The sequence below is a fragment of the Eublepharis macularius genome, chromosome 8, assembly GCF_028583425.1.
Source record: "Eublepharis macularius isolate TG4126 chromosome 8, MPM_Emac_v1.0, whole genome shotgun sequence".
NCBI classification, from domain to species: domain Eukaryota; kingdom Metazoa; phylum Chordata; class Lepidosauria; order Squamata; family Eublepharidae; genus Eublepharis; species Eublepharis macularius.
In genome coordinates this window covers 89,031,418-89,058,701 of record NC_072797.1, presented here as the reverse complement: position 1 = coordinate 89,058,701, position 27,284 = coordinate 89,031,418, and the positions used below count along the sequence as shown (strand labels likewise).

At 39.4% G+C, this 27,284-nt stretch overlaps 1 protein-coding gene across 1 annotated transcript; it reads right to left on the bottom strand.

Annotated features, from left to right (window-relative positions):
• Window positions 1-12,008: 12,008 nt before the first annotated feature.
• LOC129335130 (cryptic protein-like) lies at window positions 12,009-21,158 on the bottom strand. Its single transcript, XM_054987583.1, is given in 6 exon segments — window positions 12,009-12,142; window positions 17,113-17,219; window positions 17,316-17,430; window positions 20,309-20,488; window positions 20,631-20,680; window positions 21,136-21,158. Coding segments are annotated over 6 exon segments (609 nt in total).
• Window positions 21,159-27,284: the final 6,126 nt, after the last annotated feature.

Sequence of the window (27,284 nt, the reverse complement as noted above, 5' to 3'; positions counted from 1 at the left end):
CTGATTTCAACAACTGAACAAATTCTACAGATTGTTTCATAGTATTCTAAATTTATATATGCCTTAAGCAGAAGTGCGTTGAATAAGATATTAATACTTATTAATATATTATTGGTTGGGAGGTTTTCGCATCAGATACCACACTTTGCCTACATGTAAATCATGGCCACATTCAGACATTACAACACATCTCTACCTGTGATTGACACAAATATATGCTTATGTGATCTTCTTTCACATGTAGATCATGACTCATCATCATCTTTCATTGATAGGTTCATTTGGAGGTGGGAAGTGCTGTCAAAGTTGATTTATGGCAACCTCTGGTGAGGTTTTCATAGCAAGAGACTAACAGAGGTGGTCTGCCATTGCCTGGCTCTGCAACCTTGGTCTTTGTCGGAGGTCTCCCATCCAATTACTAACCAATGCAGCACGGGACTGGCTACGCCTTCCTCTGCCACTCATGGCGCTGTCAGCTGTTACTACCCTGCAATTGGTCGATCCTGGCGGGATTGCCTGGGCAATGACCATGCATTCACTCCTGGCTGTGCCTTGACATGCTTGGCTGGCTGGCCCAGCTCTTCTGCGAAAGTCCTTAGGAAGCAGACGAGTTGCACTGCATTTACACTGACGCATGGCCATGAGTGCCAGACAGGGCCTTAGGATTGCACAGTTAATTCGTTTTTGCACAACTGAAGATTCCTTGATTTGGAAAGCCTTGAATCTCATTTCAGTTCACCGTGACATTTGAGTGCTGTTCTCTGGGCAGTTCAGAATTTGTTCCCTAACCCTCCACACGCAAACTAGGATCCTAAACCATATTTTAATCACAATTCAGAGTACTACTTTGTGGAGAAGAAAAACCTACTTTGGCCCAACATCTGCACATGGATATCACAGCAAAATGGAGCTTGATCAAAGGCATTATATAGTAGGAAGTTTCATTTGGGGAGGGGCTGTGGTTTAGTGGTAGAGCATCTGCTTGGCATGTGGAAGGTACCAGGTTCAGTCCCCAGCATCTCCAGCTAAAAAAACCTGGGTAGTAGGTGATGTAAAAAAAAGGTTTTTCTGTTCAAACAGTGACCATCTTAAAATCTTCGGTTCAGGAGAGAAGGCCTAAGAGAGTTTACAGAGCTTGCTAGCAGTACACAGTGGCCGAGATAAGAGATAGCTCATTAGCAGAGCTTCCATGGCACAGCTTTGGAGCAATTAACATTCCTGAGTACTAAACACATTTTGCACCTGTGGGAAAGAGGCCAAACCAAAGTCTGCAGATTGGTTTAGTTTCTGCCCACTCACGTGTTTTTGCTAGCAACAGTGACCACCAATAAAATTAAGTTAGCAACATGAAGAAGCAAGAGGCTAGAGGCTAAAAGAGAAACTAGGCTCCCTTTGAAAGATGGTGGCTACTTTGCAACCATAATTTTGTCTGCTGTTATGGATCTAACACCATGGTCCTGCATGTCTCTATGAAGGAGAATCTGAGGTAATTTGCACCTATGCCTAATTGTGTTTGCCTTCTGAAACTACGGCAGATTGTGTAGTTAGAACTTGATGCTAAGGTTTTGTTATTTTGTCCCCACAGTCTGACTTGTCTTTTTTGAATATTTTTGCACCTAATAAATAATTATATTTTTTTACTCTGTTGTGGTTCTTCTTGACCCCTAGGCTGATGCTGGTGTTTTGAATCTGAACCACCTACCAAGTAAAACTTCATATCTCTAAGACCATAGAGACATGGTAAAATTCCTAAGTGTACTAAGGAGGCCATTTTTACAGCCATTATTTTTCTTGTTCTTCAGTTTCTCAAGGGCAGGGGATTGTTGCCAAGGAAAGGGGTTTACCAGTTGTGTGCAGGCAAATGGCTAGGTGTATCCACATGGTGAACTGTTTTTCAAACATGATGGTCCCTCTGCAGAATGTTAACATCAAAATCACTATCACTACTGAATTAGGGCTGCAGTGTTTGTATCAACCCTAAGCAGCATTTTTTTTTTAGTGTATTGGCCAGATCACATTCGAATCCTCATTCTTAAGTTTACTTGGGAAGATCAACACACAACTATCTGTTGTGAAATCCTTTTGGAACACTCTGGGCACCAAAAAGTCATAAAAATGTGATAAAAACAGTAATGTTCAGCATTTGTGAAAACAGAAATCCCCATTAGTAATCATCAGCAGAATAAATCTTCAATATTATGATACTTTTTAAAAAGTCTGTAAAGGGGATAGCAGCTGTTTTTATTGTTAAATATGTGCTTTTTCTCCAAATCAAAACAATCAATGTTATTATGCTCTCTGTATACTGTGGCAACCAATATATCCCCCTGAGAATGTTATTTCAAGCGCTGATTCTGTTTCCTGATTAGCATCTATCTTTTGGTTACCATCAGCTACTGTATAATAATGAATTTTATGTACTTGAACGGGTTAAGGTCATATTACCACTATTAATTTTTCTCCCTCCAAGCCATTCAAATGTTATTGTACTAATTTGGTGAAATATTTTATAAGATCAACAGTTACTCCACAAGGTAATTCCTATTTTTGATGTTTTCTAAGCGCTATATTTGGTGTGTATCATTTTACTGGTTTGTGCCCAAGTCTCAGAAACCAGGCAAAGAATTTTTTTAAAGCCACTTTTTAAAAAAAGATTATGCTTGTCATTGAGTATCAAAAGTGAATTTAATACTCCTCTCCTGAAAACTCAGGGACATTTTTTTTTTTATAGTTCACCTTTCCCATTGAGTCACAAGGCAGATTACACAAGTAAATAGGATCAACAACTGGGACATTCAATAAGCAATACAATTGGGTAAGGATTAGAGATGGGCATGAACCGAAAAAATGGCAATTTGCTGCAGTTCGTGGTTCATAGTTTTCACAAACCACAAACCAGCATGAAATTGCCCAGGTCATGAACTGGTTTGTTTGGCTCATGAAAACGTCACTTCCTGCTAAAAGTCCATTCCCACCTCATTGCCAAGGAAACTGTTTGATCGTCACCAGGCTATCTGCAGTGATGAACCAAAATATGAACCAAATGAACCGTGCTAAAAAATCATAGTGGTTTGTTGCATTTCGTTAAAAATGTGCTCCCACGAACTGCTGGTTTGCGAATCACGAACCAGGCTGGTTTGTGATGAACTTTGGTTCAAATTTCGGTTTGTGTCCATCTCTAATAAGGATACCAGAAATTTGAAAACAAACAGGAAACTGATACAGAGTTGAAAGAAAAAAAATGCTGAAACAAAGCAGAAGCAGACTGATATGACATATTGAGCCATGCAGAACTATCCAGTAGGAGCAATGGATATTTATTATTTTTAATAGAGAGGACCAAACAAGATATGATGAGAGGAGTCATGTTTGTTTATTCATGAATTTACCCTGGTTACTTTATAATCAAAGGGATCTATTCTTTGCTCAAAAAAGATATTAATGAGTGAGAAGACCTGGAACCTCCTCCCTTCCATTCTTTAGTTCCCTGTGCTGTACTGTTTGGAGTACTTTTGTTACTTCTAGCTTCAGAAGCAAGTTTCTGCAGTGATGGAACACAGAGAAGTAAAATGGAGAAGAGGATAGAGGCTGTTCTTCACACCTATGTGTGCCATTTTTGTAAAAAGTAAACTTCTGTTTTAGATCCTAATGGACAGTTGGCATAGCTGCACATCTAGTTTGGTCTTATTTATTTACCCAGCCCTCTCCCCAGTGGGGACCTAAAGTAGCTTGCATTGTTCTCCTCTTCTTCACTTTATCCTCACAACCACCCCATGATGTTAGACTGAAGCTGGCCAAAGGTTACCCAGTGAGCTTCCATGGCAGATTGGATGTTCCAGATCCTAGTCTGACACTCTAACCACCACACTACAATGGCTCTCATGGTCTTGGCACATTTAACATACTAATGGTGTTTGTAAATCATTTGACAGGACCTTGAGACAAAAGTCGTTTTTTTCTTTGCATCTTAATACTTTTGAATAAGACTAGAAGCGTACCATTCCTGCTTATAGTGGTGTGTGTATTCATTCTCAGAAAAGGAGCATTTAATACATGACTAAGTAGATATATAGCAAAGCCTTGGCAAAAATCCTCACATAGTAATGTTAACAGCAGAAAATGTGTATATTCTCTCTGAACTAAATCAAACATTCATATTTCCCATTCTGTGAGAATTATATATATTTTAAGAAATGGCAAAATATTCAACCTCAGAAATAGGCTTACCAAGCCCTGCTGGTGGCAGTGGATCCCACCACAATTCAGCTGGCTGCTGCTGCCTGCTGCTACTCAACTGAATGGCAGGGGGAAAATAATGGGAAACTGTGAGGAATGTCAGCAGCATCCTGATGTGCTGGCATCACTCCTTGTGTGCCCACAAGTGATGTCAACACATTGCCAGTAGATGCTCTGGTATTTGGGAAAAACTCTATGATTAAACTCCTAGTTTTGTTCAAATACCAGAGCACCTCCCAGTATCTCTGGCAATCCACTGTTGTCACTTCATGGCACATGAAGAGTAACCTCAGCATGTCACCAGCAACATAAATGACATTGCCAGTGAGCCATCAGACCCAGTAGGTCTCCCTGCTGATTGCCATGGTGGACCTGACAACATTACAGAAAGCACATAAAATGGATAAGAAGGACTGAAAAAGGGTTGTTTGTAGTCACTTTAAGAAGATGACCTTGTTTTATTCAAATATTTGGTTATGGCATATTTAAAATGTACCTATCTTAGTGGTGGTAATACGGATTCTGAATATGTCACTATTTTAAAATTGACTTTGCTAGTTGTATCTAAGAAGGTCTGAGTGACCTACTAGTTTCCATCAGTGCCACCTGCTGGCTGTTTATGCTTGTGCAAATGAAGTTACCTTTTCAAGTTGTTTGGTTTCAGTCCAACAACTCCACTGAAGCTGTAGTCAGTTACAGCCTTTCTACTAGACATATAAGCAGTTGTCTTACAACAGGAAATGGAAAGCACTTCCACAAAGCTACTGGAAACAAATGTTAAGCTCCGAGGAAGATACCATTCATTGGGTAATCCCTCAGCCTATCCTAGGCAGTTTTCTTAGGCCTACAAATAACTCCTTTCCTGTATGATTACCAACCTCAAGGTAGGCCTAGAGTTTTCTGGAATTACATCTGATCTTCAGACTAAATAAACCAGTTTTTTAGAGAAAATTAGGGTGCCCCTAACCATGTGCCTGCAAGACTCACATTTAACTTCCAGACAGTTTTGCTGAAAATGAGTGGTTTGGGAGAACTGAGTTTGAAAGAGGGGATAGTAGGTTTGCCAACTCTGGTTTGGGAAATTCCAGGAGAGTTGGAGTGGTGCCTAGGGTTATCAGAGAGCGAGTTCAGGAGTTATGAGAAGATTTGTTTAATAAAGACTTTCCCCTGTTACTCTTGTCTAGCACTCAAACACTGGCAACTGTTGGGAAGTTTGGGATACTGGTCTAGGTACTGTGTGATGCTGTAATGTCATTTCTGGCTGAGTAACTGGAAGTGATGTTGCTAGGATTGCCAGGTAGTGCCTAGTAACTGGCTGGAAAGTTGTGGGAGGGGATATGGGGGAGGGGGAGGTGCTGGCTGTGGTGTGAAAGTGACATGGATAGCTCTAGGAATCACTGGAAATTAGAGCTCCACCAGAAACTCTGTGATTTTACCAGAGAAGTTCAAGTTTTACCATAGAGTTTCCAGCAATTCCTAGAGCTGCTCTATATCACCCTTTTTTACAGGAAGCAACGTGATGCTGCCAAGTTTTAAAATTCCCCCCTCCCCCATCATCCTGAGTGGTGTTTGGCAATGGGAACAGGGGCAGAGCAATGGAATCTCAAGATGTCTCATAATGATAGTAACCTGTATTTTGCTCCTACTGCTGTACCTGCCAGCAGCTGGTATCTGGAAGGGTAAGGTCTGGTTTTCCTTTGCCTAGGGATGGTGGAGTTTGGAACGGCTCAGTGGGGATCTGATGCCTTCTGAGGCTGCCTATTTCTCCAGAGGAGAACTAGTCTCTGTAGTCTGAAAGTCCGTTATCCCTTAGGAACTGAGGCTGCCTATTTCTCCAGAGGAGAACTAGTCTCTGTAGTCTGAAAGTCCGTTATCCCTTAGGAACTGTAGGCCTCATCTAAAGGTTGACATCACACCTCTAGGCAAAAGGACCGTTCTGTGGGCCTCGTTTCACAGCAATTTGTTTTCCAGGAGAATGCTTTTGCCTTAGTCAGCGTTATGGTTCATTCAGGCCTCAGATGTAGGTTTATGCTGAGTTTAACTAGTACTACTGTTCATTATTCAAATATGTACTCGTACAGTTCTTTCAAAGCTATTCAGAAATGGATCACAGGTCTGTTTTTTGAAACATGCTAACAGCAGAAAAAGCAATGAGCTGTAAAACTTTGCCTATCCTCTTGATATCCCTGACCTCACTCATTGACATTTTTAGCATTCATAGCATAGTTCCAGAAGAGCACATGTGCTGTACAAATAGAGACACTGAAGTAGCTGTTGATAGCAAAGTTGACAAAATCCTCTGTGAAAAATCCATAGAGTCACAGTGTGGCAAGGTACTGTAAAGACAACAACATGCAACTACAGCATCCCTGACAGATAATCATTCAAACTTCTGGGTTTAAAATATAAACCAGGAATAACAAAAGCTGTTTCTGGAATGCTCTAATGGACTTTGGAAAACCATCACTTCTAGGTTATCTGACCATTTGTTAGAAATGTTATGGTTGTTAACATTTTCCAGATTTTTAAAATGTTAAATTGCTCCACTTAGCTGTTCCAACATGGGCTTTGTTACCTACAAAGGGGAAACTGCAATGACTGCATTATGTAGTACAGCCATGTAGTAGACAGTAGCATCAATTAATTTTATTTTTATGGTTTAATAGTTGTTATGACTTACAATCTTAACAAATAAATTATTATATACAGTGGTCAATGAGGTTTGTCTCAAGTGTTTTATGAATTGGATAAATAGAAAATTGCACATACAATGTCCTGGATTAGAGCTGTCTGGATGCGTCTTCTAGTGGTATCAAAACTGTCCTGTCCATTAAGGAATATATGTTTTGTGCCTCAGTCAGCAGCATGCTGTAAAGAATGGTGTTAATATCTGTGAATAGTTGATGACAGGATTGTTTCAGGCTAGGGCCAGGAAGGCCACATGATGCACCCATCTGTTTTAGCTCTGAAGTAAATTGCAAAGAGTGAAAGAGCCAATACTTCAGGGGGCTGTGAAGTGGTTGATAAATATTTCTCTTTGACACCCTCTCCCAAACTTGAGCTATGTAGCATACATGACAACTAGACATTTTGTTTGCTGGGTGTCCTAAATCATCGGTAGTTCTAAATCATCTGGGAGTTGTGGTGCAAACTTTAGTGTTCACTATAAACAATCTTCACTCAAGTGCTTGTAACTTACTTTGCTAGAAGAACAATTTGGCCTACATGGTAGAGGAGCCTTGGCTTTTATCTGCCCTCCTGAACAGCTGGAGACAGATAAGAGTGGAGACATTCTGGCCTAACCAGAGAGTCTGCTTGAATTCCTTTGACTTGTTGTTTCCTTTGTGGTGCATTTACACATACATTTTTGAGAGCTGGTGTGGTTTTTCCCATCCTGGTGTGACCCTGTGCAACATGCACACTTTGCCCCATGCCATCATATTGTGAAGTCACAGGTCAAGTGTTGGAACAGCATACTTCCACCCTCACCCAAAAAAATACACAGGAAGGAACTCATTCATAATTATGAATCCTTGATTAGGAGAGCTCATTTTTATCCCATCTTTGTATCTTCATAAGGTACACGTATGAGGTCTATCCATCCATAATTTATTTTACACATATAAATCTATCTTTTTTCCTTCCCCACAAAACCCCTAAGATAAACAATTTTGTGTGTATCAGTGTGTGTAAGAATGTCACCATAACATGACAGCACCAAATTATACAGGCATATATATATACCACTTGGGAAGAACAAAAAAAATCTTTTTGATGCCTGCTGTACTCTTTGGCTTAAATTGGCTTAGGCATCAAAATAATACAAACTGAGAGAAAAATGATATTTTAAAATTGGGAAATTTGAAGAGTAAGTTATGTGTCTGATAAAGAGAACTTTGACTCTGAAAAGCTCACACCCTGGCAATCTAGTTGGTTTCCAAAGTGCTACTGGACTGAAATCTTGCTCTTTTACTACAGACCAACACAGCTATTCACCTGAAACTATTTTCCTATGACAAGAACTCTGAAACATGTAGCTGCCGTGGTTGAAACGAGTAGCAACAAGATTTAGGTTCTTATCTTACTTTTCTATTATTATATACAAATTGACAGCTAGAAAGAGATATCATTTAAGTATAAAATTATGCGACATAAAAAATCACGATGGAAGTACAGAGAAAAGTTTGTGAGAATAACCGTTGACAATGGTATCTGTGGAAGTGAAGAGGAATTGAATACTGGATTGGGTGGAAATGGGGAGAGGAAGTATCTTGAAGATTTTCCTGGAGCAGGTGGGTAAATCAAAGTGCTTCCTGAAATAATAGTTAAGTCATTTTTCAATGACAAAATATGAAAATCTATGGAAGATCACACTCCTATAAAGAAACATGTATCTCTGAGGAGGCAGGCACGCAGTCATACTGTGAGTTGGCTACACTTTCTCTGTTACTTTAGTGTGCCTAATACTGTTAGATAGGCAATGAATTCCTTTATACTATAGGCACAATGCTTGATCTAGGGATTTTCCATCGAAGTGTTGCCTGTTCTGGGTCCAAATATCTTTAATAACCATGAAAGCCTGGAGAAACTGATTTTCCAAAATAAATGACAGCTATTATTTTCCACAGTGCTGTTACACTCTTGGGTGCCCCTTACTTCTTAGTTACTAAATATATTAAGAATATTATTCCATAAAAATGTCAGCAGCCTTGGAGCAGATGTGCAATAATGAGGAATGGTACGCAGACCAAATGCAGCATGAGAAAAAAACAACATCAATTTGATTGTGCAATGGATCTTAAGAAAAAACTCTTAAAGGCAGGTTCCAAAACTGTTGTAATTATCCTCTTGTTATTCTTCTCTTCTTGTTATCACAAGTGCATTCATAGCCTACAACTGTAGGGTCTTTCTAACACCAGACAGAGCACAACGATCCTTGCTAGGGAAGCAGGTGCCAGAAAGTCTGCTTCCCTGTAATGCAAGATGTCCCAATATTTGTGTTCCATCAACAGCAAGTAGTCTACTGGGCAAACTTCTAGAAAGAAATAAAGATGATATCAATGGCCGTCGTCACACGGGCTTTTATTTAGCGCTAAAATGGCGCTCTTTCCCTGCAAAAACCCACCTTATTCCGTCACTGTTGCGAGTGTCTGATTTCTATTTCTCACTCATTTTTCGCGCTGTAATCAGTATCCGTGCGATCACCCAGCAGCGATTCATACCGCCTCATAACGGGTTATCTCTCCACGCACGGCATTTTGTCCCTCCCATACAGCGGTGTAATTTTTTTTTAAAAAAATTGACCTTATGTCGCTATTGCGACGTGGTAAAATACAGATTCATTGGGGGATCACGTCAGACAGGGATTTTTCTCTGGACGATGGGATCTTTATGGAAGTCAAAATTCGCCAGATAAACATTTTCATCCAATGATGTGGCTGGTCAATGAGCGGGAAAACTTGGCCCGCCTATCAAGCTCATTAGAGGTTGGGCTATCATCAAGGTTTTTTCATTGTTATTTTGCTATAACGCTATAACGCAATTAAACGGAAAATTTTTTTTTAAAAAAAGGAGGAGTTTTATCTGTGCCTGCTCGATATGCCGGCACAGAGCGCCACGGTGTGAACAGCTGGAAGCGCAAGGAGGACGAAATCTGACAGAAAAATGCGTCATGTAACGACAGCAATTGTAACGCTACATGCTGCATATTTAACGGAATAAAAGCCCGTGTGACGATGGCCAATGTGTCCGGTTGTTGTCCTTGGGAAAATAACAGCTACAGTGAAGTAAATCTTAAACTAGCACTCCTGTAACAGGCCTCCACAGACAAGAAAAAGGTATCCTGCAAATACAAATACCCTGTGTATAAGACCATGCAAAATATGTAACTGAAACAAAAGGAGATTTAGGATGCATTTCAAGTAAACTGCAACTGAAAAAATTTACTATCTATACTTTTTCAATACTGACAACCTAATGCCATTCCTGTACCTGTTTTTAATCTTTTGGAACCACTGTTTACAGCAAACACTGAATTTCTTCACAATTTGATGATAATGCAATTTATATATCAGTCAATGACGGCAAATCACAGCACACAAACATTGGTTGCCCAAAGGCTTTCATGTGCTATTACTGGAAGATATTTAGAAAAAGAAAGAAAAGATCAAAGAAATATCTGTAAGATCTCCTACCCCAGTATCTTGGGTCTTTATCTAGCTTCATTTTCATCCACTATTGCCTTGTTTAGTGCAATGTGTTCTACACTGGGCTTCCCTGGAAGATAATTTGGAAGCTTCAGTTGGTCCAAAATGTGGCAACTAAGGTATATACAAGAACTTACAAGAGCAATCATATTAACCAGTATTATGTCATCTTGCTTCCTGTGTTATTCATGGACTGCTGTCTCTCCCTCTTTCATTTAAGAGCTCTCTTATTTCCTCCTATGGTGAATTTGAACCATTGTGTCCATTTGCCTGTTCTTTAAAAACTGTATCAAATTTATTGCAGGGTCCAGGTATAAAATTGCACAAATGCATTATTTATTATAGGTTTTTTTTCTTTAAAAAAAGATTTACACAATAGGAGATGGAAGCATATATATGTGTTTAAGAAGCTCAAAGCAGGCCAAGATGCAAATATAGGATGTATGGTTTTTAAATTCAAGCCAAGCTTTTGGTATATGAATTCAATGTGCATGACGGCCTGCTTATGTGTATCTATTTGCATGGGGACCACTTCATGCAGACTTCCTTATACGGCTCAGGCTGGTCATAACTATGTGACTGTTTTCTAATTAACTAATTAAGATGTTAACATGTCTCACTTGACCAAACCCTCCCATCCTATTCGCTCCAGAAATATTACTAATTTGGAATGAATGAATGAAGAGCACCTCGAATAAATGTATAATATCTTTAAAACGTTTTATCATTTCAGAATATACACTAGTATTTAATGCTTACAATATTTAAGCCAGAGCATAAAAGACTTTTCTTCCATTGGAAGAGAATATTTCAGAAAACAAAAAACTGCTTAAATCAGATTCAAACAGAAATAACTAACATTCATGCAACACAGCACTATTCATTAACAAGCCTTTTACTAATCCTGGTCACACTATTACTTCCCCAATGGTTTCATCCTGAGACTACTCTTTGAAAGAGCCCCTAACTCTTGTAAAGCTTGCTCTTCTCAAAGGGTAACATTATTACTGACAATTCCAGCATTGTATATCCACCTTGAGTTTCAGTTAGAAAGGCAGGCTGAATAATATGCATTTCTGAATATTCCAGGAGAACCAGTGTTAAAGAGTCACTGAGTGATTCTAATGTCCAGAATAACTATGATTGCTGAAACAGTATACCCTTTTCAAATGCAACAGCTTCCTTATTCCCTACAAAGAACAGTTGTAACTCTTATGTAGGTATGAGACAGGACAGGCTTAGGAAGCAAACACTTATTTTCAGCTATTATCTACAGCTTTTGGTTCTTCTTCCAATCTTGCATTTAGATTGATATACGAATACTTCAGAGTTCAGATGTGAGGTAGTTAATGCTAAATATATGACAAGATTAAAATTAGGTTTTAAAAATATGCATAGCAATTTTTAAAACTCTAAAAAGATCCTGTTTAACAGGTAGGTAAGTAAGGTTGGTTTTTAAAACAATCTCCCGTCTTCCTGCTTTTTAAAAAAAAAAACCCCAAAATTGCAGGTTTAATCTGTAAAGCAAATCATTGCAGAAGTCCCAGTCTTAATAAACAGAGTCTTTCACAGTTGCTAGAAGAGTTTGGTGCAAAAGAATGTGAAGAAGCAGGCCACTAGGATAAGAAAAAAACACATTGTTTGCTGTAATCCTAGGCAATTTGAACGCAAATGAATAAATTCCTCTTCCTCTCTTACAGCTGAGAAAAGAAAAAAGAAAGAATAGCTAGTTAAGGGTATGTGTGTGACACCATACAAATAATGTCAACAGATTTTCCAATTTCCTCCTAGCAGGTACTTAAGTTAAAGCTATCAACTGTTGAAGCCAATCACAGATTCTATTATTTGAGGAAAAATGCAAATAGAGGTCACTGAGGACCCTTTGAGGAACAACTGATAACAACTTATCAGCTCTTGCAGGCATTAATCACACAATAATCAAAAGTAAATAAAACCACTAGCAAAGAGCTTAGCCAATAGACTGTCAGTACATTCTTAACCCTTTCTCAGATGAGGAAAAAGTAGGCAGCAGAGATTAACATCTAAAATCTGGACTCATTTCTGTGGATCGCATATTTTAAAGATAATTTTCTCACAAATAATTAGTTTCAAGTCACTGCCTAATTCTAATTAACTGAGTGGCAACAAAAGTCCCACTAAAATCAGTGGGATATGCTTTTAATTGCATATGGACATAGACGGGAGTCCACATTCCAAATATACTGGCGATACAGTAATTCCTTTGGCTATGATGGAATGTGAAGGAGAAAGACATCATCTTGTTGAAGGAATGAGCTTTTTACGTCAGGAAGATTCAAAAATGAGTGGGGAGGGGATTAATACCCAATCTGGACAGGTTTTATATTTTTTATGACTTGTATTTACCCAGTGTTCCACATACCTTGAGTAATTGCCCTCTTCCATTTGGCCAGAGCTTGCTTGGATTAATTTCATCAGATCTTGGAAGCTATGCAGGGTCATGCTTGGTTAGTAATTGGATGGGAGACCTCCAACAAAGACAAAGGTTGCAGGGGCACACAATGGCAAACCACCTCTGTTAGTCTCCTGTCATGGAAACCTTACCAGGGATCTCCAGGGAGCACCATAAGTCGGCTATGACTTGACGGTACTCTCCACCACCACCACTTGTAATGAAATGTGATCATTTAGAGAGAAGAGAGAAACTCTATAACAACTGTGTGATGCAGTGGAACAGTTAGGTGCCTTGGTTAGTGTTGGACTAGGATCTTGGAGACTCAGGTTTGAATTGCTGCTCTGCCATGGAAGTTTGCTGGATGACCTTGGACCAGTCATACAATCTCAGCCTAACTTATTTCACAGAGTTATTGTGAGGATACGAATGTTGTAAGCCTCTTTCACTCTCCATTGGGGAGAAAAGTATGCATATATATGCTGTCAAGTCACAAATGATTTATGGTGATCCAGTAAAGGGCTTTTATAGCAAGTGAGAAGCAGAGATGGCTTGCCATTGCCTTCCTCTGCAGGGTCTGCCTTAATGGCCTCCCATTTAAGTACAGACCTTGCTTAGCTTCTGAGATCTGACAAGATCAGGCTATACCATGTTGCCTTCTTCCCTCTGTTGGGGAGGAAAATGGGGTATAAATAAAGGGTATAAATGAATAAAACAAATAAGAGCTAGTATGTTGTAAGTCTGGAGTTCCTAACCTTTTGATCCTGTGGGTGTAACCCTCATGAGCTTGTCAGTGAAGCCTAGTAGGGCAGAGTCAGTGTCTAGAGCTGAGCAGCTGAGGAGGAGGATGGTTGCTAGGGTTCTTGATAAAATTATATGTTCTCTTATCACCTTGAGTAAGGGCTGTAATTTCTAAGTTGAAGCCTGAAGCCTAGGTTCCAGTTTGTTCCTTTAATCAAGAGGACTGTATCAAACGATTCTGACAATTGGTGGACCAGAAAAGTTGGACTTTCCTTACCCTGAATTGTTACCAAGAAACAATCCATTGCAAAGACACTATTTGTTGCAAGTTTCTGTTCTCTGTTACACCTATGTATTCAATTATGAAAATCTACTTGTAATGTTCTGGCTGTTGAAAGGTTTTGACTTAAATACATTTCTTAATTTACAATTGTCTTGCAAGTTTGATTTCTAATTTAGTCCCATAGAATCCAACCAAAGTGGTTACATGGGCACCCTTGGAATTCTGACACAGGATGGTGGGCACAATCACAAAATGCCTTCAGAGGTGAAGCCAACTACAAAATGTCATAGAGCAAAGTTATGTATAACTCTAATAGTAACTCATAAACATTTCAGACAGAAGCTGTTTATCAGCATGCCTTTTTAAGTGAGCATATTATTTAAATACAATAACACACTGAAAACTCCTGTGCTGTGGTGGCAGCTGTTGAAGAAGCAACTTTAAAAAAAATCTACACAGCCAATCAGAAACCCTGCTGGGACAAAGCCCCATCTGGCCCAACTCACTTTCTAAAAACTGTTGGCAGGCAACAGGAAAGGTGGCAGCAGGTGCCATGGCATCTATAGGCACCACACTGGAGATCTCTGGGATAAGTGCAGGGCAGCCAAATTCTAATTCAGCCATGAAGCTCACTTCAAAGCCAGAACCAGTCATTTGCTGTCAACCTTAACTGTGGGAGTAAATGGTGAAAAAAACCCTAATATTCCTGGCTTCTTTGGAGGAAAGGTGGAACATTTTTTTTAAAAAAATTCCAGTATAATTAACCGACAGGTTGAATCCAGAATAAATTCTGGTAATTAAAAACATGTTCAAGATCAGTGGAGAAAAAATGCCATTGATAAACTCAATTTCCATATGTGAGCCAGGAATAATTAGAAAATGGATATTTTGTGCAGTTCATATGCGCCATACTCATTATAAAACATTCACAAACTAATTCCAGGCTACTTAAAGAAGACTGAATTTTCAAAAGTTGTACACACTTGCTCCAACAGTAAAACTTCAAAAAGACAAGGATCTGCCCTTTGTCCTTATAACTACCATGAAAACAAGGTTCAGGACAATGTTCAATTAGTTAGTTTTTACTTATTGGTAGTTTTAAATAGTGATTTTAAAATTATGGGTTTAGGTATTTTTATGTTTACTGTGTTATTTACATTGTAAGCTGCTTTGAGTTCTGTAAGGTAGAAAGGTGGCTAATAAATGTTTCCAATAAGTAAAAATAAATAAGTTCAATTTATCTCACTCCTCCTTTTATTTCCTTAATGGTTGTATGACTGACAGATGAAGTTCTCCTATAAGAGAATTTCTGCCTATAATAAAGCTGTTAAAACTATATTGAATTATTCAGGACAGCTTTTTTACTCAGGTAATAGGGCTGTGCTGGAAGAATTGGCTTAGACAGATGCCTTGGATAGGGACAGGAACTATAGACTGTTCTACTAGGCAGTGTCTGTTGATGTAGGTATATTCCTACTGGGTAGTTTCCACATTGTTAAAGATGCCATATTCAATTACTTATCCTCTGTTTCAGCAATGTTTCTCCTCTGTGTTTCTGATTTACGCCCTTCAAATTTCTGCAGCCCATACCCTATTGTTTTTGTCCATGGAATATTCTAGCTTTTGATCATATTGTATTTGGCTGTTGTGGGTTTTCCGGGCTGTATTGCCGTGGTCTTGGCATTGTAGTTCCTGACGTTTCGCCAGCAGCTGTGGCTGGCATCTTCAGAGGTGTAGCACCAAAGATGCCAGCCACAGCTGCTGGCGAAACATCAGGAACTACAATGCCAAGACCACGGCAATACAGTCCGGAAAACCCACAACAGCCATCGTTCTCCGGCCATGAAAGCCTTTGACAATACATCATATTGTATTTGTTCACTGAATGTCCTAGCATTTTTTCTTATTGACTTGCACTGTGGGATCTACCTTGAGTCTCAATGAGAATGGCAGACTATAAATAAATTAAATTTTACTTACAGGAGACCTAACCTGCAAAGGCAGAGTTGAGATGTAATTGTGTCGTTCAAAAATCAGGCCCTGCGGAGACCCAGCAGAGAATAATTCCTGCTGGGTTTTTGACCTCAGGGCTGATGCATGAGAGAGTAGTAAAAATTACAAGCACAAGTTGTTTTACATATAAGTAGAAGCAGAGCTAGTTCCTTGTTGAGCCTAATTGCCCAATGAAGGACTTCAATTAGCTAAAGTATTTAAATAACAGATACTCATCAATGCCTGGATTTCATAGACAAGCCAGAAGGGACCATTATGATAATCTAATCTGAACTTCTAGATGACTCAGGCCAGAATTCACCAGGTATTCCTGCTATTTCCCGTGGTTTCTCTATGCTTCTGCTGTCTCGGGGGTTTCAGGCATTCCACTAGCCTTCTGAGGGCTTGTTGATACATTATGTAGAGTATTCAGCTCCAAAACACCTCAGTGGTGATCAGCATGAGGTGTATGGCGAAAGAAGACATTTTTATTGTCTCATCATTTCTATCTCCTTTTCCTAAGAAGGTACTAGCACAATGCCTCATAGTAGTTTATAGTACTTTTATAACATTGTGGCGTAGCAAACCAGTCCTAAACCATTTTCAGATATATGTATGTGACTGACTATGTTTTTGATAACTGCTTTAGGACTGAGTAACATGAGATTTAGGCTGGATCCATACCTTGTTGGACATTGCCCTATTTGGTTTCAGAGACACTTTTAATCAACTACTATTTTTTATTTTCAATTGGAGTTTGCCATTGCCCCTTTCCAAAAGGTCAAAGGTATAACATGATGCTAGCTCTGCCCAGCATTACTCTGTTCATTGTCTACCTAGCATTCTACAGAGGATACAGAGAAGCAGCCTCAAGAACAAGGTCTAAAATCTCAAACTGGCACACGGTTTTGTGTTAATTTGATTAGAACTAATATAAGCCTGGTCTCATCAGATCTCAGAAGCTAAGCAGGATCGACCTGAGCTAGCAATTGTATGAGAGACCTCCAGCGAAGAAGATCAGGGTTGCAGAGACAGGCAACAGCAAACCACCTCTGGTAGTCTCTTGCCTTGAAAACCCCATTAGGGGTTGGCATAAATCAGCTATGACTTGATGGCACTCTCCACCACCACCAATATAAGTTACTACATGGCTGTTGCTTTGAACCAACATAGCTACCTTCATCCTCTATCTGTCAGTGATTTTCCAAGAACATCCTCCTTACCACAGTTTTGAGTTTGATCAGCTAGACAGTGTAGAACACCATAGCCACATCGACACAGCTGGCAACTTTTTCGTATCCATTCACCATGTGTAAATGGGCCACAGTTGCTGTTAATGACAAATCAGAAGATTCAACCTTTTACTATATTACATGAACTCTCCCTCCCACCCTAGGAACTCATGCTTTCTAGCCTGCTTCCATACCTCTTCCGTTCATCCCACTCACAATATCTGCCAGTGAAGTATTTGGGGCATGCACAAAAGCTACCCAGGATACAGGTCCCTCCATTTTGACAGCAATGCCGGTTAAGTGTTTTACCTGAAAGTGAATATTCCACAGTTTACCAAGAATTAGTCCTCTCTTTGAACCTACTTTCTCACTCACTTCCTTGGGTCTCCCTAGCTGCCAAAGGATCTTACCAAGATTGAATTTTATTGTCCTTAAGGGAACAATAAAATTAGCTGCCTGTTAAAAGTGTTTGTTCAGTTAAGCCCAGTTTGTTTAGATAAGGATTAGAAGCAAACTACTAGGGATTACTGAAAGTCCCAGCAGCAACCCCTGACATGTTGTATGTGTATATAACTACACACATCACTTGGACAGAAGCAGATCTCACTCATCACTCAAATAAATCTGCTTTAAAAAACAATTGCCACTATATTTTCCTTTATTTTACTATGACCCAGAGATTCACCAAAATAATGAAAATCAGATTTGAGCTGAACTGCTAAACTTTTGGAAATTGTGAAAAAGATTTGACACTGGTTGTGCAATGTACACTTTTTTACAGCCAGTTTTATGCCTGTGGAAAATTAATGTACAAATTATATAATTGAAAACCATTTCTGCTTGTGTTTTTAGAAGAATAGAATGGAACATATTCCTTACTTATCATGCTCATATGTACACATTATCTTATAAAGTAAAGACAATTCTTGAGCCATGTTTGGAGCTCATGAATAGAGTTTTTAATCCAGTTATGGAAACACAACATGGACACCAATATTTCTTAGACAAAACTAAGAACAGGATCCTAGATCAATGTTGACTCGAGGTAGTTCTATGAAGTTCCGTGTGATTTACTCCCAAATTAGAGTACATAGGTGATATTATATATTTTCTTCCTTATAGAATTCAATGGGACTGACCTCCCCCCACATAACTGTGCCTCATAAGGTTGCCAACCTCCAGGCGGGGCCTGGAGGTCTGCTGGAATTACAACTGATCTCCAAGTTACCCTGGAAGAAATGGCAGCTTCAGAGGATGGTATTACAACCCTGCTGAGCTCCATCTGCTCCCCAGTCTCTGCACCCAAATCTCCAGGAACTTCTCAAGTTGGAGTTGACAATCATAGTGCCTCAGATTGCAGCATGCGTATTAAATGAAAACCACTTCACTGCTCCTTGAATCCACTTGCCCCCATCCAAGAATTCGTTTTAGAAACAAAGGATCCAGTATCTGTATCAGGCTGCTCCACCTCCAAGGGCTCCATAATATTTTATTATTTACTGCATTTTTATCCTACAGTTCCTCTAAGTAGCTCAGGATAGTATACATGATAATCCCTCACTTGACCCTTACAATAACCTTGTAAGGTTGTTTAACATAAGAATTATTGGCCTGAAATCATCGATGCAGTGGAACTAGGGTCTCTCCAATGAAGCCGTTTAGTTGAAGTAAGTGGAGAAGCCTGACTGGTCAGGACAACTTCTGCGAGGGCTGGGGTGCTACACGAACACCAGTTCTATAAAAATGAATTACTTTTTTGCTGTTTGGGTTTCATTGAGATGCTGATTGCATCTTCATTTGTACTGAACATTTACTGTTGCACTTAGTGCAGGAATTATACACAACCTGGCACACCAAACAAGGGTCCAGTGCACATGTATCAACAATGTGGCATAGAGATATATTAGATTATTAGGTTCTCTGCAAATATGCACTGGGAAGTTAGAGCAGATGGTTGTGAACTAGATCTGAATTAACTCCATCTATCAGTGCAGAATGTAACAATTAAGGTCACAGTCCTATTAACATTTACTTAGGAGTAAGCTTCATTAAGAATAGTAGGACTTAATTCTGAGTAAAAAGTCCATTGATTTTGTGCTGCATAGCTGCAATCCTAAACTCATTTACAGGAAAGTGAGTACTATTGAACTTAGTAGGACTCACTTCTGAACAAATTGACTTAGGATCAAACTGTAATTCATCTTTCCAGGGGCACTTGCTTTAAAGGGTCTCTTGAAACAGCTGCTCAGCAATGAATTTCAGAATGGAGTACTGGGGAACCATTATATCTGGTGGTAACTTGTACATAAGCTCCACAGGACTAATTATTCTTATTTCAGCTTCAGAAAAGATATGTCTAAACAAATGGAAGAAATAAATGTCCTGTATTTGAACAGAGGCTTAATATATGGAAATGGGCAAGGTAAGCTTTTCATGACATGGAAGAAAAATATAATTCCATCAAACCAATATAAAAGGGACAGGGCCTTTCTCTTCCAAGTAGCTGGCAATCTTAGAAAAGATCAGACAGAGTTGGTAATTGGCCCAAGGTCACCCAGCCATGCTAGAGTAGAGATCTGAACCCAGATCTCAGTCCAACACTGAGTATACCTTACCCACTATGGAACACTACCACTGCAACCCTCCCAAATGGGCCTCAGTTGCTCACTAGTAAAAATTACTTGGAAAAATAGTTACTGTCATTTATTTATATCTATATTTTAACTCACCCTTTCTCCAAGGAGCTCAGTTGATGTATTTGGGTGTCCCTGCAACAACCTTCTGAAGTAGGTCAGGCTGAAATCGAGTGACCAGTTCACTCAGCAAGCTTCTTGGGAGAGTGGGGATTTAAACCCAGATTCCCCACCTCCAACCACTACACTGTGCATGTTACAAATTATCCACACATGCAGGAATAGGGGAGGAGAGCCGTGAATTTCCTGCACTGTGCAGAGGGTTAGACTGGATGACTCTTGGGGATACCTTTGAGTCCTTATGATTCAGATCGCTGTGAAGTCCCTCTATATAATGAAGATAATCATGGCTGCAATACTAAACACAGTTACTGAGGGGGGTAAGTCCCATTGAAATCAGTGGAATTTACTTTTGAGTATACAATTAAGTATTACATTAAGTATTACATGTTTGCATAGTATATAAAGATGGAAAAAGTCATAGAAGTACTTACTTTCTGTAAGTCCAGTGAAAGGAACCAGTGCCCTAGAGTTTTGTTGCTTTCTGCTCTCATAGTTCTGATTCATATTGTTGAAGATATTTAATGTTGTGGCTTGGTCTTTTGTACGATGCTTTTGTGCTGCAGCATCAGCACTTTCCCCACTGTTATGACTGTGTTCTTTCTCTTTGTAGCCTTGTCCAGTACAAAATAAAACAGAGGACCTTTTTTTTAAAAAAGGGTGTACCTATACAAACACAAGTCTATATATTCATATATTACATATAGTGTCAAGACTAACAAATGGCAGAAGACAGAAACAAAAAACGTTCCTCACCTTTTCCAAAGTGGATATTCTGCAAGGCCAGTGCCCCTATTAAAACAAACCTATAAATGAAAAGCAAGAGAAACTGAGCATATATAGAAAAGGTCCAACAGAAAGAAACATTTAGTATATAAAGAACACAATGCTAATGAAAAGTGCAACCCTTAAGCATGTCTACTAGGCAGTAAATTGCATTGAACTCACCAAAACACATCATGGAAATAAACAAGCTTTGGATCACAAAAAAATGAGATACAATTGAACATTTTGGCCAAAACTGATACTAGTCTAATCATTCTCTTTCTATAATGCCATCAACCCTGAACAATTGTTTCAGTTCCTTAATACAACATGATAAACTAGTAGAAATCATAACATCCTAGGACCAAGATCGGAAAATGATATTGTTTTGCTTCTACACCTTTTTGAAATTTACACTTCCAACATATAAAAAACAAAATGTACGAGTAAAATCAAGACAATAATAGGCTAGAGTCATGATGACAAACAGACTTACCTAGTGTATTGTCCCCAAGTCATTTTCCTATGGCAAAGAACTTCAAAGGTAATGCAGAGATTAAACAGTTTTTCTATGCAGTTACTTTAATTCCACTCACAGGAATCACAGCAACAAGAAAGAAATCTGAGAGCAATAAAAAAAAAACAAAGGGGAAACTTTTTCATCAGTCTTCAGCCTAGTGCATCACAGGTGAGATATACAACTTCTGGCAGCCTCCTCCCTGAAGCACTGACAGTCAGTTCTAAACCTTCCTGAACTGGCTTGGTCTTCCCCTCCCCTAGCCTACAAAAATGCATCTTGCAGGAGGTGGAGCAATCTCTCAAGCACAGCAGGAGGAAGAGCTGAGCTATCACAGGAAATCCTCTGTAACATTGGTCTTCAACTCCTGGGGTGAGACCCCCAAGTGGGCTAAGGGTGTATACCAATAGTATCAAGAGTATTAATGTGTTATTGATGAAGTGTCCAAGTAACTGAGCACTCCATACAATTAAAAATAAAGCAGGCCCTGCTTGTGACAAATGCTGCCTCTAGCTTTGAGTCCTCAAGAAAGAGTTTGTTTTCTCTTCAAGACCTGGGTGGGAGGGGCCTCACTGTGGTCTTGTGTTTTGGTGCTGCGGTTGTAATCCCTTAGTGTGTTATTAGTGTTCTTCTTCATTAATAAGTGTTTCCCCCCCAACTGGAAGCAATAAAGAGACTTGCTGCTGAAACTACCTGAATTTCTTTGCATGCTGGTCACAGACTGGAACCCAAGGTAGATAAGCACAGCCCACCATACCTCAGAGGACACAAGGCTGCTCATGGGCTTACAATCAAAGGTTAAACAAGAAACAAAGGAGAGGAGACAAAAAGGGGTGAGTGTAAAAACAGTGTGCTAGGCCAGGCTCAAGTTCAAATTGCCACCTAGCAGCGTTGTCATGTAGATTAAGTAGTAGGGGGAGAATGATTTACTGTGAGTTCCTTGGAAGGAGGAATGTAGTTAATAAAAATAAAGTGGCAGAAACCAATGTGAATAATGTGTTTTAAGGAAACAGTTGACTGCAGTAGACTAAAATTGCCAGCAGAAACAAAAAATGTAAAAGCAGTAGTAGACTAAAATCTTTTTTACTAGGAATCAGAATCAATGTAAAATGTCATGGAGTAGTAAGCCAGCTTTCAAGTACCTTGGAAGAAGTCTGGAGAATTCCAAAGCTGGCTCATTACTGAGGCATTTTTGTTGGTTCTAATAAAAAGCATTCCACTACTGCTACCTGAATAAAATATAATTGGTTTCTTGGGGGTGGTGGTAGTAAGGGCTTTTAAATGTAAAGGAGGCCACGGCTTCTATACATTGAAGAACTGTATAGTAGTGGTAATTTTAAAAAGTGTGACTCCTTACGATTTAGTTGGAGTACAAGGCAGTACTTTTATTTTGTGCTTCAAGACTGTTAATGGTACAAGAACTCGGTCCTCCTTTGCATGTGGTTGCCACAGAAACAGAAAGATTGGTAATAAATGAAAATATAGTTGCTGTTGCATGTTGGAAATTAATATGGGTGCCAAGTTTGAAAAGACTGACAGGATTTAAAATGTAATGCATCTCATTAGAAGAGCTCTGGAATTACAAACTGGCCACAAATTTTTAATTTCTATTTGCAAGAAAGGGATTACAGATGTTTCTCAGTGACATTTATCAGTTAGAAAGCCAGGCTAGAAATAATCTAAAGAAATAACCAATCCCTGTATTTCATGATTGAAGTTTACAGAATACTGTTATTTATAAATGAGTTTATAGGTGACAGGGAACTTCCTAGCTTACACTGCTATTTATAATGCTATATGAGCTCAGTTTGGTGGTCCACTTCACCTATTATCATTCATTATATATTTTATTTTGTTTTCACAACAGTCCTGTGGGGTAGGCTAAGAGTAGGCTTGGCATGAATTTAATTCCACTCAACTGGAGTCAAAGACTCTAAACACAGCCAAATCATGACTAAATGTTTTTCTTTGGACACTTCTGGCCTAGCACACTTTATTTATATATGCTCTGTGTTTGTGACTCACTTAATGCGGCTGATATTTTAACTATATTAAGTATAGAAAATTTTGTTCAAGGACAGAGTTTTCAAGTCCTCATGTAACCCAGTCCTACATATGTTTACTTTGTAGTAAGTTCCACAGTGTTCAGTTAATCTTACTTCCAGATAGTGTGAAAAAATGGCAGCTGAAACGAGTGAGGGGATGCAGCAGCTAAGGACTTATAGGATTTGTTTTTTAGGGTAGAGTACAGACAACTAAGGGGTGGACACAATAGAGGTTTATAAAATTATGCCTGGGGTTGGAGAATTGGACAGAGAGAATGTTGTCTTTCTTTCCCATACTAGAACTTTATGGAGAATTTGGTGGGAAATAGATTCAGGACCTACTGAAGTACATGCAATGTGAAATTAACTGCTGGAATTTGCTGCCGCAGGATGTAGAGATGATCACCAGTTTAGACAGATTTAAAAGGAGGATAAGGCAAACTAATGGATGGTAAGTCCATCTATGTCCTGTCCTGGACAGTCCAAGCAAGTCTGGTCTCGTTAGATCTCGGAAGCTAAGCAGGGTTGATTTTGATTAGTAATTGGATGAGAGACCTCCAATGAAGACCAGGGTTGCAGAGGCAGGGAATGAAAAACCACCTCTGTTAGCTCTTGTTTTGAAAACCCCACTAGAAGTCACCACGAGTCAGCTGTGACTTGACAGCACTCTTTGCCCCCAAGTTCATCAATTACTATTAGCCATGATGATTTAATGGAACCTCCATGTTCAGAGGCAGTGACAAGGGATAACAACAAGGGGATGTTGTGGCCTCTGTGCTCTGCTTATAGGTCTTCCAAGGACATATGGTCAGTCCCTGTGAAACAGGATGATTGATGAGATGGGCCATTGGCCTGTTTTAGCTGGGCCGCTCTTTTGAATTAACAGCATTTTTAGTATAGAAAAAAGGGGGAGGAATCTTATATCCCATTTGTTTATTTAAATTATTCAAATCCTGCCTTCCCCCAGAGGGCATGAGGCAACTTACAAAACCGTCAAGGGTACTTTAGACATTACAAAGGCTGCAGTCTTATGCACACTAACTTGGGAATAAGTGCCATTGAACTAAGTGGGCTGTGTTTCTGAGTCAATATTTGTACTACTGGGATGCATAGATACTTTAAGATAAATCAACCATGCTTCTACATAAAAATATTTAGGATTATGGTTAAATTAATATTACAGTTTAAAAACTAGCTAGAACAGAGCTGTCCATCAGCAAGCAATTTATGCTTTTGCCCTTTAAAACAAACTGAACTGAGAAGCCTTAAGTAAGGCAAAACGTTGAAACACAATATTTGCTCATTTTCAGGAGATGTAACCTTTCTTTAAATGCCGTTTTTGACATGGGCATTTCCCTGACACAAAGACCAGGTTATGTGTTAGAATAAGGAGATGCACTGTTAGAAATATAGATGAAATGTCACACCTCATGCCATTTGCTTAAGATCAGAAGTCTGTCTTAAGTGAAAGATCTAATGGCCCAAACAAATGTAAATCAATGGCAAAACATTTCTCACCATGATGCCAGGTTCGTTTCTGTAACAGCCACATGGGGTGGGGGGAAATGTGTGTGTATCTATATTTATATATATGGGGGCAACAGATGTGGTATGCTACTCTGCTGCTTTTCTATGACCTAGGGTGGCAATTAACTGCTGAACGGGCTCCAGCGTTTGGTGTCAAGTGTATCGGAATGTAATTGCTGAGAATCTCTTCCCCCAAATCTGACACACACGGTAATAGTATACCCCACCACCCCTTCCCTCTTTATCAGCCCTAGAAACAAGATAAGAATGGAGATGCTCAGGACTGGCCCTAGAAATTTCCATCAGGCATGAAGGAGCTGTTGCAAGATTATCCATGCAATTTTAGTCAGACTTACATCCTTCTAAGCCCATTGACTTCATTAGATTTGAAAAGGGGCAGCTCAGTTGAGGTCTGTACTATATGTACGTGGCAGATGAGAAACTTGTTTTTTCAGTGGTATAACACCTTCAGTAAAATTATCAGATTAAACATGCCCAATTAATTTGCTTAATTTGTACTATGTTTCTAATATATTCAACATGCATGTTACATTGTTTAATGTCAGTTTCTGAAAAACCCGTAATGTAACTGAACACCTCTTTTGTGCTGTTCTCAATACCTCTTGAAGCAGATAATCTTAGGTCCTAACTGGAGTAGAAACTGTGAATTTGGTGGTCAGTTACTAGAATGGAGTAGATCCAGAGGAGTTAGCCGTGTTAGTCTGTAGTAGCAAAATCAAAGAGTCCAGTAGCACCTTTAAGGTGCTACTGGACTCTTTTAGAATGGAGTAAATAGCTTGCTCTTTTCTTATTACTTTTCTCTTACTTTTGTAAAATGAAATTTTAGCTGGGTTTAATGATGTAACCATTGATAAAGAGAAAAGTAGGATAGAAATATTTAAAATAAAATAAGCGTTTTTATAATGTATTAATAGCATTCAGGAGGACATGGGCTCACAGCCTCAGAAGACGTTAGCCCTTCTTCCTCATGCCATTTACCTGACCTGAAATGGCCCACTGGAGCTATTAGGTCTACTGTAGCAAAACATTTTATCACTGTTTGCCTCAGTGATACAAATAATATCTCTGCTGGATGATTTCAAGTTAGGAAGGCAGCATAGGGCAACAGCACCCGCCTCTTCCCAGCCCTCTTCAGCTATCTGCGCAGCTATTATTGACAATGAAAAAACAACCACTCTCAGAACATCTCATCTAGTTTGATTACCACTTAGTGCCAATCTACATTATATGTTTGGCTCCAAGGCGGGTTGCGTGTTCTTCTGACCTAACTTGCTTTCCCCATATCCATACAGCAGCTGCAGGGAACTTACCTAAGTGCCCCAGAACCTGATTTGGATCAGGAACATCAAGTCAGGGCATGCTGTTTTCTCAAGCCAAGTTGCACACAGGTGCTATTATTTTCCCCATTGCAGGACACAAAGCAGTCCTTTTGGTGTAGGAAAACTGTGTGTGTATAGGGGGGGGGAGGCTGAAGGTTTTCTTCCCTGGTGGGGAGAAGGCATAGTCCAAATCCAAATTGGCCCCTAAGCATTTAGGTCGGTTCCCAGCAGTTGACATGTGGCTGCAAGGAAAGTGAGGTGGTAACAACAACATTCGATTTATATACCGCCCTTCAGGACAACTTAATGCCCACTCAGAGCGGTTTACAAAGTATGCCATTAAAATCCCCACAACAAAACACCCTGCGATGTGGGTGGGGCTGAGAGAGCTCCTAGAAGCTGTGACTGACCCAAGGGCACCCAGCTGGCTTCAGGTGGAGGAGTGGGGAATCAAACCTGGTTCTCCAGATTAGACTCCCGTGTTCTTAACCACTACACCAAACATGCTGGCCAGGGAAATGTATTTTGTAGTTTGGCCCTTATATTGCCAAAAAAGACTGTAGTGATGTAGCAGAACAGAAATTGGAAGTTTCTGTGCATGGGTAGTATTACTTATTTATAAATAAGCAACAGGAAAGTGATGGAAAAATTTGAAATCAGATTACAGAACATAGAACTGTTTGCAGCTCATTCTTTTGGTTCTTAGTTCTTCCCGTGCCCTTTGGATGAAACGGCAACTGGGGCTGTTTGCTAAAAAGCAGTGTGTCTCCTGCTGAGTCACAGAGTTGCAAAAAAATGCTGTAAAGTACCACAAATTGTACTGTTTGATAATGCAACAGAAGACATAACAGAATTTAGAGAAAAAATATGTATTTTCCTAAGGGGAACAGTTGAAAAAAATGTCATTTTATCTAATTGTTGCTCTTGAATGTGCCTTTAAAAGCAGGATTGTACAAAGCAGTTGTGAGAATTCTGACTTTAAAAGGGGCACCTATGTGCCCCTTACTTCTTTGTATCCCCTCTTCCAAGAATTATTTTCTTAGTTATGCTCACTTTGGTATTGTGACACTAGTGGATAGAAGGAGGAAGTCTTCCTCTCCCTCTTTTCTCATAGGTGAATAGTTAGGAGCAGGGTCTTTTCAATTGTGGCACCTTAGCTTTTGAATGGCCTCCCTTTGGTTCCTTGTCTGGTACCTGATTTTCTCCCAGCGCTTAG